General features: G+C 40.9%; 1 protein-coding gene across 9 annotated transcripts in view; it reads left to right on the top strand.

The window, feature by feature from the left end:
- Nucleotides 1–1,822: 1,822 nt before the first annotated feature.
- afdna (afadin, adherens junction formation factor a) overlaps nucleotides 1,823–17,078 on the top strand; it is a 75,870-nt gene continuing 60,614 nt past the window's right edge. For 4 of the 9 annotated variants that reach the window (XM_026341275.1, XM_026341274.1, XM_026341277.1 and 1 more), the window contains exon 1: nucleotides 1,823–2,121. In XM_026341275.1, the coding sequence (XP_026197060.1) occupies nucleotides 2,020–2,121 (102 nt within the window). In that variant the 5' untranslated portion in view covers nucleotides 1,823–2,019. The remainder of the gene's footprint in view (nucleotides 2,122–17,078) is intronic. The other 5 variants (XM_026341278.1, XM_026341280.1, XM_026341283.1 and 2 more) reach the window with 2 other exon arrangements.

Below are 17,078 nucleotides of genomic sequence, written 5' to 3' on the forward strand. Positions count from 1 at the left end.
AATGGGTGTTTTCAAATGTGTGTGAGGAACCTCATTGACATGATGCACTCCCACAGCCTCTTCCCCTTACCCTTTATCATCACCACTGACTCTCTGTAAATGCATCATCAACCTAATTCTAACCAAGTCATTACATCCAATGGCTCCTCGAAGGTGTTGAGGAGCCAAATAAAGACACCAAACCCCCCAGTCAACACACAAACACACACACGGAGTGGAAACTAGAGTTTGCTGATTATGCTCTGATGTGTGTGTCCACAGGAAGGAAAAAATCCTGCAGTGAGCGCAGTGTGTTATCAGTCTGGACGGCAGACAATAGCTGTGTGTGTGTGTGTGTGTGTGTGTGTGTGTGTTTACTTTTGTCAGGAAAAACTGTGTTTAATAAAAAGTAATAAACAGTAGCTTATCTTGCGACAGTGATGCTTAATTTATTGAATGAATGGATGTGCAGGTAGATAAATAGGCTGCTATGTGCACTCTATTGTACGGTGTGTGTTGTGTTTTGGAGCAGAGGCTCTTGGCAGTGTTGTGAGGCATTTAGCACCTGCTGCATGCACAGTTAGGAGACAATAAGACAACAGCAAATACAAATAGTGCTGCTCGACCTGCTGTTTGAGGAACACACATTCCTGATGTTTGTATATCTGAGAGAGAGGATATTGTTTTGTTATAGCTTTAGAAAGTCAAAAACACATGAAAGCATAACATTATTTAAGTATTTGTCATAATGAGGTTTATTTTTAATGGAGTTATGCAACAATGTAAAAACACTACTACAATACTACTACAAAATAAATGCATTCTGCAGTATAATGCCTCTGTGACCTGATAATATAACATTAAACAGTTGATAAAGATTCTTCAGTGTTTCTGCAGATACTCGAGAAGTTTCTCAAATCTTAAAAAATAACAAAAGATTTCTTCAGTGCGAGCAATTTATAGGCATCTGAAAACATGATAGTGACTTAATACAAGACTTCACAATCCAAATGTGAGAACATCTGTGTTATCCTTAAAGAATGCAATGTTTAATGTTTAATTATATTACTTTTTTGTTTTTTCATAGTAAAGCCCTTTGTAGCTGTGTAATGGGGTAAATGGGCTTGATACCACTATTTTACATGGTAAAACACACACAAGGTACTGTATCTTATACAGTAATCTTACCTTACAGAGTTTTTGTCAGACTTAAAACATCGTACTACTAGTATTATTACTTTTATTTAAATTAAGGATGTGGCAACTATTTGCTTTAGTCCAAATACAATATATAAATTTATTACAATTGTTATTATTGTTAGTTAGCATATACTTGCTGCTTGTTGTTGTTTTTTGTTGCCTCTTGTTCTTTTCTCTCTCCTCTTTCCACTCACCACAACCAGTCGAGGCAGATGGCCGCCCACCCTGAGCCTGGTTCTGTGGAGGTTTCTTCCTCTAAAATTGTCTAAATTGAGTTTTTCCTCTCCTCTGTTGCCTAATGCTTGCTCAAATGGGATTCTTGGGTTTTCTATATAATTTTTTAATATAATTATACTCTGTAAATCTTACACTTTGATTTGCCTTGAGGTCATTTCTGCCCTATACAAATAACATTGAACTGAATATAAAGTATGTGAACATCCTCGTGTATGTGCATGTGTGTTATATGTATGTAAATAAAGCTGTTGGACTTTAATTAACGCATTCTGATCTAATCCCTCTTAACCACCTCACTAATTAAAGCAGCATCATGTGCTCGTTCTCGTTCGACCTCAAAGGGTTAAAAGAGTTGTGCACGTTCACAGACGTGAGTCGGGAGCGCGCAGAGTGGCACCGGGAACGCGCCTGAGAACCCGATCGGGCAGCAGCAGCAGGTCGCTCGGTGAGCGGAGCGGAGCGGAGCGGAGCGAGACGGATCCCGGTAAAACACCCGAACCCGTGCTGTCGGTGGCGGAGTGTTCGTCTCCTGTGGACTAACGTGACGGGGAAGTTTCATTCGAGCGGACTAACGGACGGAGAGGGTCAGAAACACTGTCCACCATGTCGGGGAGCAGGGAGGAGGAGAGGAGGAAACTGGCCGACATCATCAACCACTGGAACGCCAACCGGCTCGACCTGTTCGAGATCAGCCGGCCCACAGAGGTAGGAGACCAGCCCTGAGTGGCAGGAGAGGCCGCGGACCCGCAGGGCCTCTCCTGGGTGAATGTTGACCCTATAGCCGCCGCTGGCTGACACTTGGGTCGGGCATGTTGAAAGCCGAGCTGTTGTGGGCAGCGTGGTTTACTCGGTTTGCTCCGCGGTAAGTCCCCCGTACGTGCATGGAGAGCACGAAAGCCAAACTCCATTCAAAAATCTGGCGATTTAGCTCGTCGTTTTGCTCACCCACTACACTACATCACGCCTGTAATATTATGTAAATATTATGGATTTCGTGACGACTGACCAGGTGAATTATTTATCCAGTGATCAGCACCACGTAGAACTTTTATTTAAATTAAAACGCAGCTAGCTACGATTGTTATCAACCACCCACAGCTGAGGATCTGTGAACCAACAGGAATGATCCTCAAAGTTAACATTTTACAGTGCGAGTTAGTGCTGTGTTTGTAATAAATACGCCGATTTTGAAGTGAATAGCATTGATTTTATTGAACATATTGGAATATGGCTCCGTTTAATGTGCGGGCGTGTGATAAGGGAGACAACACTGAATAGCCAGATTTTGAATGGAGTTTGGTGCGTTGTCTCCAATACAAGAGGGAACGGCACGTATCAGGACTAGCTAGCTGGTTAGCTAGCACATTACCTGTGGAGCAAACGTGAACCACGATATTGTGGTAAAGTGAAGAAACTGACAAGGCAGTGTGGTGACATTCCCGTAGAAGACCCATAATCCACGTTTAAACGAGAAACTGAAGTTGTAATCCAACGTTAGCTCCCCCGGCTACATCAGTGTTAGCTGTGTGTACTGGTGCTGTAGCGGACTTGCAGCAGTGTCTGCAATGGCTGTCATACCCAGAAAACGGTGAGGGTCTTTGTAATGAGGGGCAAATGGAGAAAAGCTTGAATTATTAGCAACAAGCTGGATGTAAAATGCTTTTACACCTGGTAGGGCATACAGAGCAGGGATGCTACTAGCTTACAAGCCAAAGCACAACCTCCCTGTCAGACCATGTCATGTCGTCCTGTATTGTCCTCACACTAGCTAGCTGCTTGTTTGACCAGCAATAATTTGACCCTGCAACATACTGAGGGGCAGTGCTGTAATTAAATCGCCTGCATGGACTCTCAGAGTTGTAGCTGTTTACTATTAACATGACTAAATAAGTAACTCCTCCCTGCAGGCTTTAGCTAGCTAGCAACCAGAGAAAAGCAATGGCTTTGTGATGTTTCTAGTCTGTAAGCATTTAGTAAATATTCATCAGACCTTGCCCTCTAATTGGCACATCTCATGACTAAGTAGTTGTGATTTACTGCTATGACTTTGATTATGTTAGCTGCAGCGTTTTTAGGCGGGTGGCCCACCCCCACCTCTTCTTGGATAAGGGTGAAGGGGGCCACAGGGTCCCCCTCTCCTCTTCTTGAGCTGATTAAATTATCAGGATTGAAGCTGGCCAGCCGTTGGCCAGGGTTGTGAACTGCACACACAGCCTCTACACTCTGTGAGGAATGATTAACCCAGTCCAGAAGTTCTTCAGGCTGTAATTCCCTCTCTGCTTTAGCAGCATTGCCTCAGTTGTTGCTCTAGACTGCTCAGAGTTTAGTCCAGTAGCACATGATTAAATGTAAGCAGATGCATGGCCTTCCCTGCCACACCACACCCTCCCCATATGTCAGCCGGTGGAGCCCCCAAGCTGCACAAGTGTCCTTCACACTGTCTAGACTGCTCCTGACTGTAGCTGTGCATCAAATATGCTATTCTGAAATGATCATTTACAGTGTGATGTACGACTGATACTGATTTAGATCAGATTCACTACACAGAATTATTATATCTGATAATTGAAAAAATGCTTAATTTTAGACTAAACTGCCACTGAGAGAAGTGAGATCATTCGTATGATTAGATTATCCATGGATGGCTGATTAGTCTGGAGCAAAGGTTCCCAAACTTTTTAATCTTGCAAGCCAAACTGAATAAGTCCCGCTGTGGGACTTATGATGGGGCTCATTATAACATAACAGGTACTCGTGTCACGTGGTGACTCACAGCAGGCAGAGATGTGGGGCATTTTTTGCAGAATTAAAAAACACTGGGCTGGAAAGGTGCAGCCCAATACATGCACTGGAGGTTAGATGGATCAGTCACATAATGAACTATCTTGTTACACATGTGGGACTTTTAGTGACACGTTGTGATGTGTTTGAGCATCATATCTCAAACATTAACAGTACATACTGACACACTTACAGGACAAGTAGGCCTTGAATACAGTACAAGGGATAATGCCAGATAAATGATAGATAGTAGATGATTCATATCACTGGAAGCTCACTGCAAATATAGCTTCCAGTTACTGGCAGTATGTATCCCGCTGTACAATTTGGTATAAGGCTATGACAGCCTTGTAATTGTCAGGTTGCTCTGTTTAAGCCAGTAATTACATGTAACATTGTTATTCATCAGGCAGGTCTGATGTTTACTTGTTAACATATTCCACGACAGAAGCTGTAACCTGTATAAATGTGATTTTCCTCAGAAGGGGGCTTAATCAGATAAATCAGATTATGTCTACTGTTAGGCTCCTGAACTTTTTAAATTTTGTGATCAAGGTGTTTAAAGCTCCTCTTCTGAACAACTCGAGACAGTTGTATGGTTAAAAAGTATGGTTAAAAATGGGAACAGCAGCTTTTTCTGTTTATCCAGTTCCCGATTGATTCTGCCTGGAACAATGCTTTCTGCCTCACCAAATCAACTCCGCCAGACAATGACCTTCCCAAATCTCTGCATCCCGCTGAAAACCATCAGCTTTAATGCTCATCGTCCACAGGAAAACTGCAAATGTAATACATAAAGTTTTTAACATTGCTTTCGTCCAAACTGTGGCTTCATGGCGTGTCTGCCTGATTTAGAGGATTCTTGATTTAGAGCTGGGTGTGTGCAGGAGCCTAAAAAGACAGAAAACTGTATTGAATACAAACTTTAGACATTTAGCAGAAAAAAAGGCTTTAAATAAACCTTCCTGAGCTTTTATGTTGATGCAGAGCTGGAAATGAAAGCAAATATTACATCATGTTGCATACTTTCACTTCCATGCTGGGAAGACAGAACAGGTTCATTGTATTTCCTTTAGTTTTGTTCAGTGAAACGTATTTGTTATTATATATTATAACTTTTGTTACTCTTGTCGGGTGTTTCTGATCGTTGAAATCGCCTTAAATGTTAATGGTTAGAGCTTTTTGGAGTTTTTCTTTTCTCAAACCACCTGATGACATGGCAATAAGTCAGAAAGCCACTTAGCTTCGCCTGCATTTGCAGTCTGCTGTGACAGAGTGACATGAGTCACATGTGAGGGTGAAGGGTAACCTCCAGACTGTGCTGCACAGCAGTGTCAGTGGGTGTGGTGAATGATCCTGCAGACCTTTTTCTGTGAGAGTGTGACAATTCCTACACTGAATTCAGCTTTAAAACTGTGCAGTTTCTTGCAGAACACAACAGAAAATGGTGAAAATGTAGCACATTCTTACTGTGACCCTGGAGAAAAATAAAAAATGGGAGTGGTGTGTAACATTTATGTGAGACTTAGGGCTTTATAGCGGGAGTGACCACACATTTGCTCAGTGATTTTTTTCACAGCTGAATTGGAAAAACATTCACTGTGCAGTAGAATTATTGTTGTTTTTGCTGCACACAATAAAAACAATACACTGGGAAACAACAATTATATAACATTTTTATTTAGCATGATGCCACTTAGAACCTTTTATATGCTTTCTTTGCTCCTGATCAGGATTCTAACTCCAAATTTGATGCACAAACCAAAGATACTGCAAGTAGCAGTCAGAAAATGACTTGGTTCAATTCTGATGATTTGAAAATTGCAATCATCAGTAGCTGCCATTGAAGTAATTGTTGGACTTTTAGGTGAAAGGTATTTGGTCGCAGGAAACTCATATTCACCGTCTTTCCCACAGGGCACAAATGCTACATGTAAGCAGCCTCGCCGTGACATCAGCCACCACTCCCTCCTTTTCCCTTCTGTGCAGGAAGCAGGAAACTAGACAGGACGTATGTGTTGTGTGGAGATAGTGGGTTTCCTGTGGTCTAGGCGGAATTATGTGGTGTTCAGTCTGATGTGTGAGCAGATTTTCTTCAGATTTCAGCGGCTATTTCCAGATTGAGGTTCTACACAATCACCCCTAGCACCAGTGACAAGTAGTAAAGTACACTCAGTTAGCAGGTGATCAGGTACACGTACCAAAAACTAACGCAGGCCTGCAGCAAATGCTCCTTTTCATAAAGGGGATGATGATCATTTCAGACGAATTGCTGTAGAGATGTGTTGAACTGCATCCTCCACAGTGCTTATAGAGCTGAATCAACACTTCTCTATAACAATTTGAACAAATACTCAACATTATCACCTCCATGAAGGAGGATTTATTGCATGACTCTACATCAGAGTGTATCAGTTGTAGCTTGGTATACCTAGTAAACTGCTACCTGAACGTGTGTCATGCCTTTCAGGGCAGAAGGTTTGGTTAATGTTGACACAGTTAGTCACGCTGTGGTTAATGTTAGTGTTTAAACTTTAGCTAGTGGTGTATCTTTCTAAAGTGAATAACTGTGGAGTGTTTAACATTTGATAAGAAGTGTTACCTGTTACTGTGTGGACTGATTGTGTTAATCTAGCCATTGGGTTCACACATACAGAAGCACAGTAGCTGGCAGTATTTGGACTCGAGTATCTGTACTTTTGGTGTGTTGTGTTGATCATGTTATCAACATCTTTAGCTCTGACTGGACAGTTTTAGTCATGTATCTACCGCTGCACAACAATAATCTCTAATCGCAATTTCTTTTTTTTACAAAGGTGACACCTTTCTTAACTTTCTTCCTCCTTTTGAATCTGTCATGCTCCACAGCAGGTAGCTGGCTGCAGAGCCAGCTCTCCATTGACAATGAATGAATCTATATGTGTGAACACTGCATCAGTTACTAAATGGAGCCTTGAAAACTTGAAGCCTTGTGTGTGAGGGGTTCAAAGACCGTAGAGAATATTGTATTCTTTACTTCAGGATCTAGTACCAGGTAAGACAAGGAAACACTTAGGAGACAGCGTATCTTTGAGAGTTTTTCTCTTCTGTGAAGTAGCATTAATAACAAGACCTTAACACAGGAATGACACTTGCTAAAAAGGGAAAAGGACTGTTAGCTGGCTTATATCAGACTTTGACTAAAAGGTCAGTGTCGGCCTGGTGTGTACCTGTTTGGAGCAGCTGGTGATAGTGGCAACGTGTTTGGCAGCAGCACAGTGGAGGCCTGTTTAACAGATCTGCTGCCCTCAGCCACAACTACAATACTGTGAGGTCACACACAAAAAGTAGCTGTCTGCTCTGTGCATTTATTCTGTTTCCACTGTCCTTCTGTGTATTCATTGGCCATGTCCTCCATCTCTCTGTCTTCCCTCCATCATGTCATGTGGTCACTAGCTGGCTTTGTCACCATGGTAACCCTGTAGCTGTAAAAGAAGTGTGTGTGAGCTTTTAGTCTGCAGTAATAACAACAATGGTTGTTATCGAAGGTATTTTTAATATTAGGTCAAAGAGGTCATCATTGGATGGATAGTTTGAGACGGGATGATGCAGCTCTCGACCTCAGTTTGCCTGGTGGGCTGACTGCTAAAGCCTAAACTGTGCCTTGCAGTTTCTAGATGTGCTGAATCTCTCATACTACATCTCAACAACCCTTGCTTGCACTTAGTTATGTCTCTTTAATGGAAAAACACTTTAAGTATCTCTGCTGTAGCACTGAACATGCTTTTAGTCATTTGTTTAAAGGGGATACACTCCCAGTGTTGAATGCTGTCTGCATGGATGGAATCCACTTATTGTAAGTCACTTTGCACAAAAGCATCTCCCAAATTAATGCAATGTAATAATTATGTAGGTGTTTAGAGGATCCTACTAAAGCTAAGGCCCCATATACTCTTGACAACTGTATTTCTACTTGGATACATTGATGAGTTTTTGTCTCTAGTTTAAAACACTGATTGCAAATTTATATTTCTGACCTGCATGCTAATTAGGGTTGAGCATACAGTTCACACGTTTACTTTATGTATTTACTATACATCATAAGAATGAAAAGATTCTTCCAGCGCTGCTCGTGTGAGGCAGTTACTCATGCTGTTCTATTTCTTTCACTTCTTCATATTGTTCAGTTTTATGCAAGAAACAACGCAGCGCTTTGTCTTGCTTATTGCTGCCATTCAGAGTTGCCATGTCCCAGTACCATCATCCATGTAGGTATCCCCAATCAAGTATGAATAAAGATGTGTGTGCCGCTGTAGTGTGGGTACAGATCTTCATAGTGCAAATAGATTCTAACGTGAACCTTGTACAAATGTGACTTTGTGGAGATTACAATCCCTGATATTGGTCTGCTCCCTCTTTTTTGTTTTTTCCTCTTTGCTGGTGAAGTTTGTTGATAGAACAGGCCACATGGAGAAGAAACTGTGTACTAACTGATAACAAAAGGTGCACAATCCACTCACTGTGTGAAAACAGGCAAAGGCCTGGGATGTTAGTGGCAATGAGCATGGAGCCGTATCAACTCCCTGAATAAAGAGTGTAAAGCTCATATCAATGGGGCTGATATGAGTGCTTCCAGTTTCATTTAAGATTTGACTTTCAGATGTCTGCTATTGTTAACTCTTGTGTGGAAAGTCCATGAGTATTGTAGAATTGCTGATGTTTTAATGCTTTCCTTCTTTCCAATAATAAGTCAGCTCAGTTCTCCTAATTTAACCTCGCAGACAGATGTTAGTTTTTACCATCTACCCCCGCCTGCAGACCTGACAATTTGCGTCTGAGAGTGACATGTTGTCTGTGTTGCTGTCCACATCTGATGAAGCTGTAAATGTGCTGCATGTCACATTTCATGGCCAAACAGTGCATGTGTGTCCTTGAGGGAAATCGGTCCACATAGGTTTAACACGAAGTAGGGCAACAGATCACAACCCCTGCCTGTCCAGGAGAGTTATGGTCCATCTCTACACAAACGCACAACATATTGGATAAGTAACCTTGCACCAGCCAACCACTGCTCAGTCATACTGAATCCAGTGTGGATTAAACATCAAGTATTTTCCTGCTTGTAAGTTGTCAGATTTACTTAGTCCGGATGCACTTTGCACCTGTTTGATACGGGCTATTATTTATTTCTTAAGTCAGACATCTCAGATCATTCGTGAGCTCACTGATACCTTTTATCCAGTCGGTGAATTTCATTTATGAAGCAAATCAATCATACGTATTGCTGCTAATGTCTTGATACATTTAAGTCAGTGATCTCAGCATGTAGTTGAGAATTTAATGGCTTTTACAGCAACAAATATTCTTAATTGTTCTGCATTATTTTATCTCTTGAAGAAATTATTGCTCAAGTTGCACTTCCCAATTTAAACGTTTAGAAGTTTGTGAATACTTTAAAATTTTCTCTATTTCTATATAAATCAGACTCAAAAATGCCATACAATTAGATGGAACATTTACTATATTTATTTATTGAATGAAGTGTCAGGTTTATTTTAGTTTTTGGGATATTCAGTCAGATGTTAGTTTTAAAGATATCTCTTCACTATCAAAGTCTACAACAACACTCTCTTATTGCACTAGACAACTTCCAGAGAAGTGTGTGTAGAGTCCAGGCGTTACACCCCTAATAAACTAAAAAAAACCTATGGAAAAAATCATGGAGCGATGAAGGAATTTACATTAAGGCTACAGCAGGTGTTTCTCTCTCTTTGGAAGAAGCTCCTGGGAAGGAACTTATTGCTTAAGTTGCCCTGAAGAATCTCTAAAGACTGAACATAATTTTTACAACATGTTTTTACTGTCAGGAGCTACTGTTTTTCTGTCACACCCATCTCTGTAACAACAGTAATTAATGCAGCTCTAATGCAGATCTATTGGCTGCTGGCTGTTAAATAGAAAGAACAACCAGGATATTTATTTACAGTATGTTGGGGAAATCCATTTTAGCAGCCTGTAGAGCGATTTAGGCTTTATGTTAGGCTTTCTGTAGTAAAGTAGAAACTTGTTTCAGTTTGAAAGATGCAGCCGCAAGAACTGACTTTTACAAGTCAAATGTATAAGTAATTAGAGTTGGGTTTCGTTTTTAGCATGTACCATCAAGCCCAACATTAAGCTGCTATATCTACTGTTTTAGATACAAAGAACAAAGAAAACAACACAAGCTCAGACATAAGATACAGCATAACAACAACTGAAGTCAGTCCCAGGCACATTTTTATAGACTCCTAAAAAACCTTCCAACAAAATTATTGAGGCTTAAGGCTGTGCAAAAAGGGACATTCTTAGAAACGTTGTGGTTTCTCACTGCAGAGTTTCCAGTGAGAAGTCATCTGAGCTACACCGTTTATATTTACACATTTGTTTAAGTTGTGACATGTATAAGATAATTGATTCTTAATTTAATTTACAGCTTCTTTAAGGCTTAAATTAAACTTGGTCAGTCTTGCACAAACCCAGCTCTACTTGGAGGCAGTTCATTTCTTTAGAATGGCTCCTTAAACCAGATCAATATATGTAAAATGCTCCCTAAAGAAGCCTCCGTAAGCACTCCAGTGTCTCCATGTGAGTGTGTGAGTTTGAGGATCTATTTGGGTATCATGACATAGTTTTCAGGGTTCCTACCGATCCTGGAATTCCTGGAATGCACTTGAAATTTTGAGAAGCTTGTTCCAGACAGAGAAGGTCAGGTAACATGATAATGCCGCTGTGAACAATGGTGAGTTTTACAAACTGTTATAAATGTACTTTTGAGTGTCATAACTGCTAGTTCTAATCATTTATTGCAGTAGACAACTTTCAGTGAAACTTGAGTCGAGTGCAGATGTTGCACTCCTTAATAAACCAGAAAAGGACATTTGGGAAAGTCATGGAATTTACATTAAGGCCACAGCGGGAGTTTCTCTTTTCATGGAGGCGCATTAGTTGGGAAGCACCTGCAGTTCATAGTCTCGCTGTCTTTTCTCTCACTCTCTTTCCCACTGTCAAACACACATTCCTTCTCTGTGATTTGGCCTCTCTCTTATCTATCTTTCTCTTTTTCCTCTTGTCCTAAAACAAGCAGTGTATTGTGCGTGCTCAGTAGAGCAGCCCGCCCTCAAAGCTGCATGTATGTGTGTGTTTGTCCCAGCCAGCTTGTCAGACTGTGTTAATCCCCTCAGAGGCTCACCTCCTCCCCGACGTGCCCCCTTTTTTTTATTTCTCCACTTGCTTCGATTGGCTTGTGTCGCCCTCTCAGCCAGATGATATGCTCTCCCACTTGTCAGTCACAACCTGCTTGCCTCCTGTGGGCCAATCGCACGGGAGGTAAACCCCTCTGTTGACCTTGCAGGATCAGACAGCAATCAGGGACCAATGACTATGAGTGTTTTGAACCGCTCACTACAATATCCCATGGTGCTTTGCAAAAGATCAATGTCTAAGTAGTGACCAACAAGGAGGGAAAACAAGAAGGAGCAGCTTGTGTAATGACTGGGAGTAAAACCCATTGTTTGCCACATGCAGGCAGTTTACATGTGGTCAGTACAGCTACAGCCAAAATAATGGATGTGGATGGTTAGTAGATAAAAATCCACTTATTTCTGAAAAGCGGGAATTGGTCTGCCCGCATGTCTTGGTCCATTTGTGTTGTGTTTCTGAAATCTAAAATAACAGCACCGAATTGCTAGGTTTTTGTCGAAGTCTCTTAAGAGTTCCAGCACGGGCTGCTTTCCAGACATCCTGCAGCATGTGCAACAGTCAAACAGGAAGAATACATCACAGGAGATGCTCAGGGGCTAATTTCTACGTTGGCAGTAGATTTAGTGGCACCCCAAGACATGTTAGGTTTTAAGAAAGGTCTGTGGAAAATGCTCTGTTCCTTCTGGATACCTAGCTATAGCACATTTATACTTATACAATATGCTGACTGAATGAAACCCAAAAATGCTTTTCTACTGTTTCTGCACTCTAGACACAGCAGAAGCTGCTGAAAGAAAAATAAAAGTGTTGTTTTATGGCAACAATATGCCATAAATACCAATATGTGCTGGTTTTATCTTACATGATAGTTAAATTAATATTTTTGTGTTTTGAACTAGGGTAGGAGGTGCTTGCTGTCAGATTATGAGACTGTGCCCTGTACATTTTAGTTATTGCATATAAACAGTATCTGTCTGTATTTTTCAACATTTTACAAAATAAAGTCTAATGGTCGAAGTCAGTGTGGGAAATTAGAGGCAGTTAGAGTTCTGGCTGGAGAAACTGGTTTAGGGTGTGATGTTTTTTAAAAAATATATTTATTTTTTTATTGATTAAACTTAATTACCAACATAACAAGCTATTTACACACACACACACGCTGCTGTCATAAACAACACAAAACACCAGTGACATTCTGCAATGCAACACAGGGACCACAAAATATTTGGCACTGTCTCTGTGTGTTGAAATTGTTGCTGGTTTGGTGTTGTTGAACTGTAACTAACATTTTACAGCAGATGTTCAGATGAACTCAATTTTTTTATGATTTCTTAGAAAAAGGAATGTGATGGAGCCGAACTATCCACCCTATTTCTGAGTTTAATAATGGTTCATATGATTATGTGTAATGCAAAATGCAGTTTCTCAGCTTTGTGCAGCAGTATTTTAACTTTCAGCTGTTGATTTTGTTGTTTGACTATTTGAATCAGTGTTTCAGTTTCCAACTAAAGCAGACACCTTTTCACTAGAGGTGTAATGGTTGTGAAAACACAACACACACATTCATTGTTTCATGTCATCATCTATGTTGTGAGGTTTTCAGGTACAGTACAGAGTGTAGGTCATCTGTGTTTTGAAAGCCCCCCAACCTCTAAGGAGAATCATTACACCCCTGCTACTGCCGGCCACAAAGCAATGATAAACCAGGTTTATGCTAACTGCTAATGATGACGTGCTGTATCTACAAACACACTGCGCATGGTGGTCTAGCCTGGTTTGTGTATTTGAAGTTGGATAAAGAGTTAATTAAAGAAAAGGCTTTCTCTGTCATTTGGCAGAAAATCAGCAATTGTGTCAGAAACAAGTGCTAACAAAGGCTGAAAATGTAGAGGCGACTTGTGGCCAAAACATATTGTTGACTGGTACTGTTTTGATTTATATTATAATTGCAAGAATATTGTAGTTAAGTGATACAGTAAGTCTTTATCGCCCATCCCTAGCAAAATGCAGCTAAAAAAGGGTGAATATTAGCTTTAAAATAGTTGGGTGGTCAGAAACAACAGTAAAGGGACACTAAGCCCTAATTGTTTTATAACTATACACATATGTAATTACATAGCTGTTGCTAGAAACTGATCACAGAGGTCTGTGTTTGTCCTAACTCCACTCCTCTCATCGACTGGTTGTTATTAGGCCCCCCAGTGGCGTTGCACCCTGTCCTCACCCTGTCTTAGTTCAACCCCACCCACCTGGTACGGTCGGGTGGAGAATTTGACCAAAAAAAAAATAGAGAAAGAATACTGTGTGGGTGTCCTGAGTTCGCCGGGGACTTCCATGTGCACTGCTCCACCCGCTCATATTTGTTGATCTTAGCCGGTCATAGCTGTTCACCCCATTTCATGAGAATGGATTTGACACACACACATTTACACTCACAAACACACAGCAGTAGGACAGGAGATGTGTGTCTGGGGCTGACATCACTGTGTTGTGTTTGTGTGTACCTCAGAGTCCAGGGTTTGGTTGTAAAACAGTTTTTTGTTTAGTTTCCTTAGATATTATGTGTGTGTGTGTGTGTGTGTAGAAGGGGAGAGGCTGCAGCTACTGTACCCAGTTTCTTGTTTGTCTAAGGAGGCAGCGCCTGATGCAAATGCGCTACACTATCCACCAGTGGCCAGGTTCGCCACATAAAGCTGTCGATGTCAGAGGAAAGTATTTGAAACCTTTTTTTTTGTGACTGGTTACTGGAATGTCCTGGTGCAGTTAATGCTGCACATGTGGAAATTAGGCTCAGAGAAGAGCTGCTCCTTCTTTGAGCTGGGTTTTTGTTAAAGGCCAGATGATGTCATCTACTAATTTGGATACTTGTGGCATCAGTTGCATCAGTTTCAACTGATGAAATATCTGCAAGCTTCATCGAATGTTTTTTTATTTAAAGGCACATTGAAATGTGAGGCTTCTGTAGTGGGCATTTTAATGAGTCTGGTTTGAAAGCCAAACTAGTGCATGTTAGGAATTCAACCATCATTGGAAATTCCTGAATCTGTTATAAAATGCACAAGTTCTTAACAAATTGACACCTAGCTGTAAAAAGTGGTTTAGTTTCCAGTTCTAGTGCAAGTGACATACTGACAGGAGTTCATACATGCAGAGCTACATGTATTAGCAGCCTTTTTCTCAGCTGATTTATAACTTATGTCTATTGGAGATGTATGTGTGGATGAAAGGGCACACATACATGTTGTCTGCTGTGGACGGTGCAAACAGAGCTGCAGAGGAGGCCGTGTAGCATGTTTCAGCACTAGTAGTTAGCTCCTGAGGTCAAACATGTATGTGCCTGTCTCTACAAATGGAGGAAATGGTTAAATACCCTTTAACAACCTCACACTTAAGGGTCTGAGATCCTAATTTAGATCAAATTTTTAAGGAACAGGGCTGTGTGATCCAGATCAGTTCAGAGTAGGAGGCAGAGAAAAAGGACCTAGAGTCAGGAGGAGGAGGAGGAAGAAGTCACACATGCTTTTTATTCTGTCCCTGAGATGCCGTTATCCAGAATTAGTGGATGGTCATTTGGAATAACAGCAGGATTATAGTGAGGTTCTTGGTATTTGTTTCAGTCGGACCGGTTTTGCTGTAGTAGCGTATTTGGCCGCCCTGCTTTCTTTGTTTGTCCACCTGACACCTGAGAAGCCGGCATGGCCTGCCTACCGGCGCCATGGCAACATGACACCCAGCTGAGGTGGTTGCCATAGCAGCGTCCAGCAGCTTGTCGGTGTTGGGTAACATTGGCAGCGACTGTTCACATTAGTGTCAGCTGTTTGTCTTCAGAGGCAGCACAGTGTGGAGGTGCACAGAAATAATAATAATAATAATAATAATAATAATAATAATAATAATAATAATTTTATATTGGTACTGTAACAGGTCAGATGGTGGAGACATGGGGTCCGTGTCAGAGGAGCTGCGGCTGTGACCAGTGTCGAGGTGGACTAGGTCTGGTGTTATAGGGATTTGTGAGTCCGGAGACAGATGTTAAATTGAATCCAGTGTAGGACCGGGAGCCCGTGGAGGATAATATAACAGCAGGCTTCTACAGCTAATTTTAAGCTTAATGCATATTCCCACAGGGCTAAAATGATTATTGAATTTGCATGGACGAGCTAAATCCATAAAACTTATTAATTAATTAACTGATGAGTCAGAAAATGAATCAGCATTTTTGTGGATAGTTGATTTGATTTAAATTTGGGTATCAAATATAAATATTAATCTTTATTAATAATTAATCTAGTTTGACAACAACATCAATATATTTGCATTTTGGAAGGATTATCAGAGAAAATAACTGATTTGATTATCTCATTTGGGGTTTTGGGTTATTGTGACAGCTATTTTTCATTGTTTTCTTACACTATTTAAAAATAATTGTCAGATTAATTGACAATTAAAATAATTATATGTTATTTTATGTCTGCAGTTTTCAATCAGAGCCAGTTATTTTCAAATTCCTGGGCTTTTGCTTGCATCACATTGTTTTTAGCAGATGTTAACTTGGTTGTTTTGGAACAGTTGCTAGTTTAACATCTGAAGTTAGGAGTTTATTAGCTTAAACTGATGTAAGAAAAGATTTCCTGAGATTATTAAAACAGTGTTTAGTGTTGGCACTGAGCAAACTGCTGATGATGCCATGAGATAAAAAAAAACCAATTACTCATCACTGATACCTTTACAATCGTTGGTGTCAATGAATAAGGAACGAAACCCAATAAAACCTGTAAAAAAAAAAAAAAGAAAACCCTTAACCACCTCACATTAGACTAATATTATCAGATGACCTCTGAATTGGGGCTAATTTGCGGTGGAATTTTTACTTTGCTGATTAGTGACAAGGCAAATTCATACAGGAATTAGGACTCATACGACCTCAGTAGTTATTAGAATCTTAAGAGGACCCTAGATAACGGCAGTCCCATCTGGGTAGGGCTTTAAAGCCTACATTAAACAGCAGTTAATTACTGTGGAGGCCCTAGATATGCAGTCAAAAGAGAGAGACTGACTTCTTCAGGACCTGCAGGCATCCAGAGCTCGGCCAGCGCTGTTTAATCATTGTGCTGATTTCAGTCTTGGTTGGCTGATCAGGTGGGTTTACTGTTTAACTGAGCCTGCGCAGACAGACTGTTTTGGTCGTCTGGTCAGTCTGAGAGTTTGTCACCACTCTGCCTCTGTGTTCAGCTGACGTAACTCTAAGCCTCAAAAGAGATGTGGGCGGACCTGCATAATTCAGCGCCTCATCCCAAGTGTGTTTGTGTGTGTATGTGCTTGCACTGTAATCGTGATTTTTCTATTCTGTGCACATTGGGACCTTCAAAGATGCCTGGTAAGGTCACACTCATCCTCATGTGTGCGTGTAACGCCATCGCCCTGATTACAAGGTGCCATGTTTAACCAGGCTCCCTGTAAAACACTGCAGGCTGTTATTGATCTTTCATGTACGTACACACACACTCAAACGCACCTAGAAGCATGTGTGACCTTTCTGGCTGTTTCTAAAGTCTCTATTTTCTCTCCCTCTCTCTTCCTTTGTAGTTACTGAGAATGAGAGCGAAAATATCAGTAAATGGAGCAGAAGTGAATGCTTCCTCTCATTATCCAGCTAGATCTGA

This window comes from Anabas testudineus, chromosome 24 (genome assembly GCF_900324465.2).
Source record: "Anabas testudineus chromosome 24, fAnaTes1.2, whole genome shotgun sequence".
In the NCBI taxonomy this organism is placed as follows: domain Eukaryota; kingdom Metazoa; phylum Chordata; class Actinopteri; order Anabantiformes; family Anabantidae; genus Anabas; species Anabas testudineus.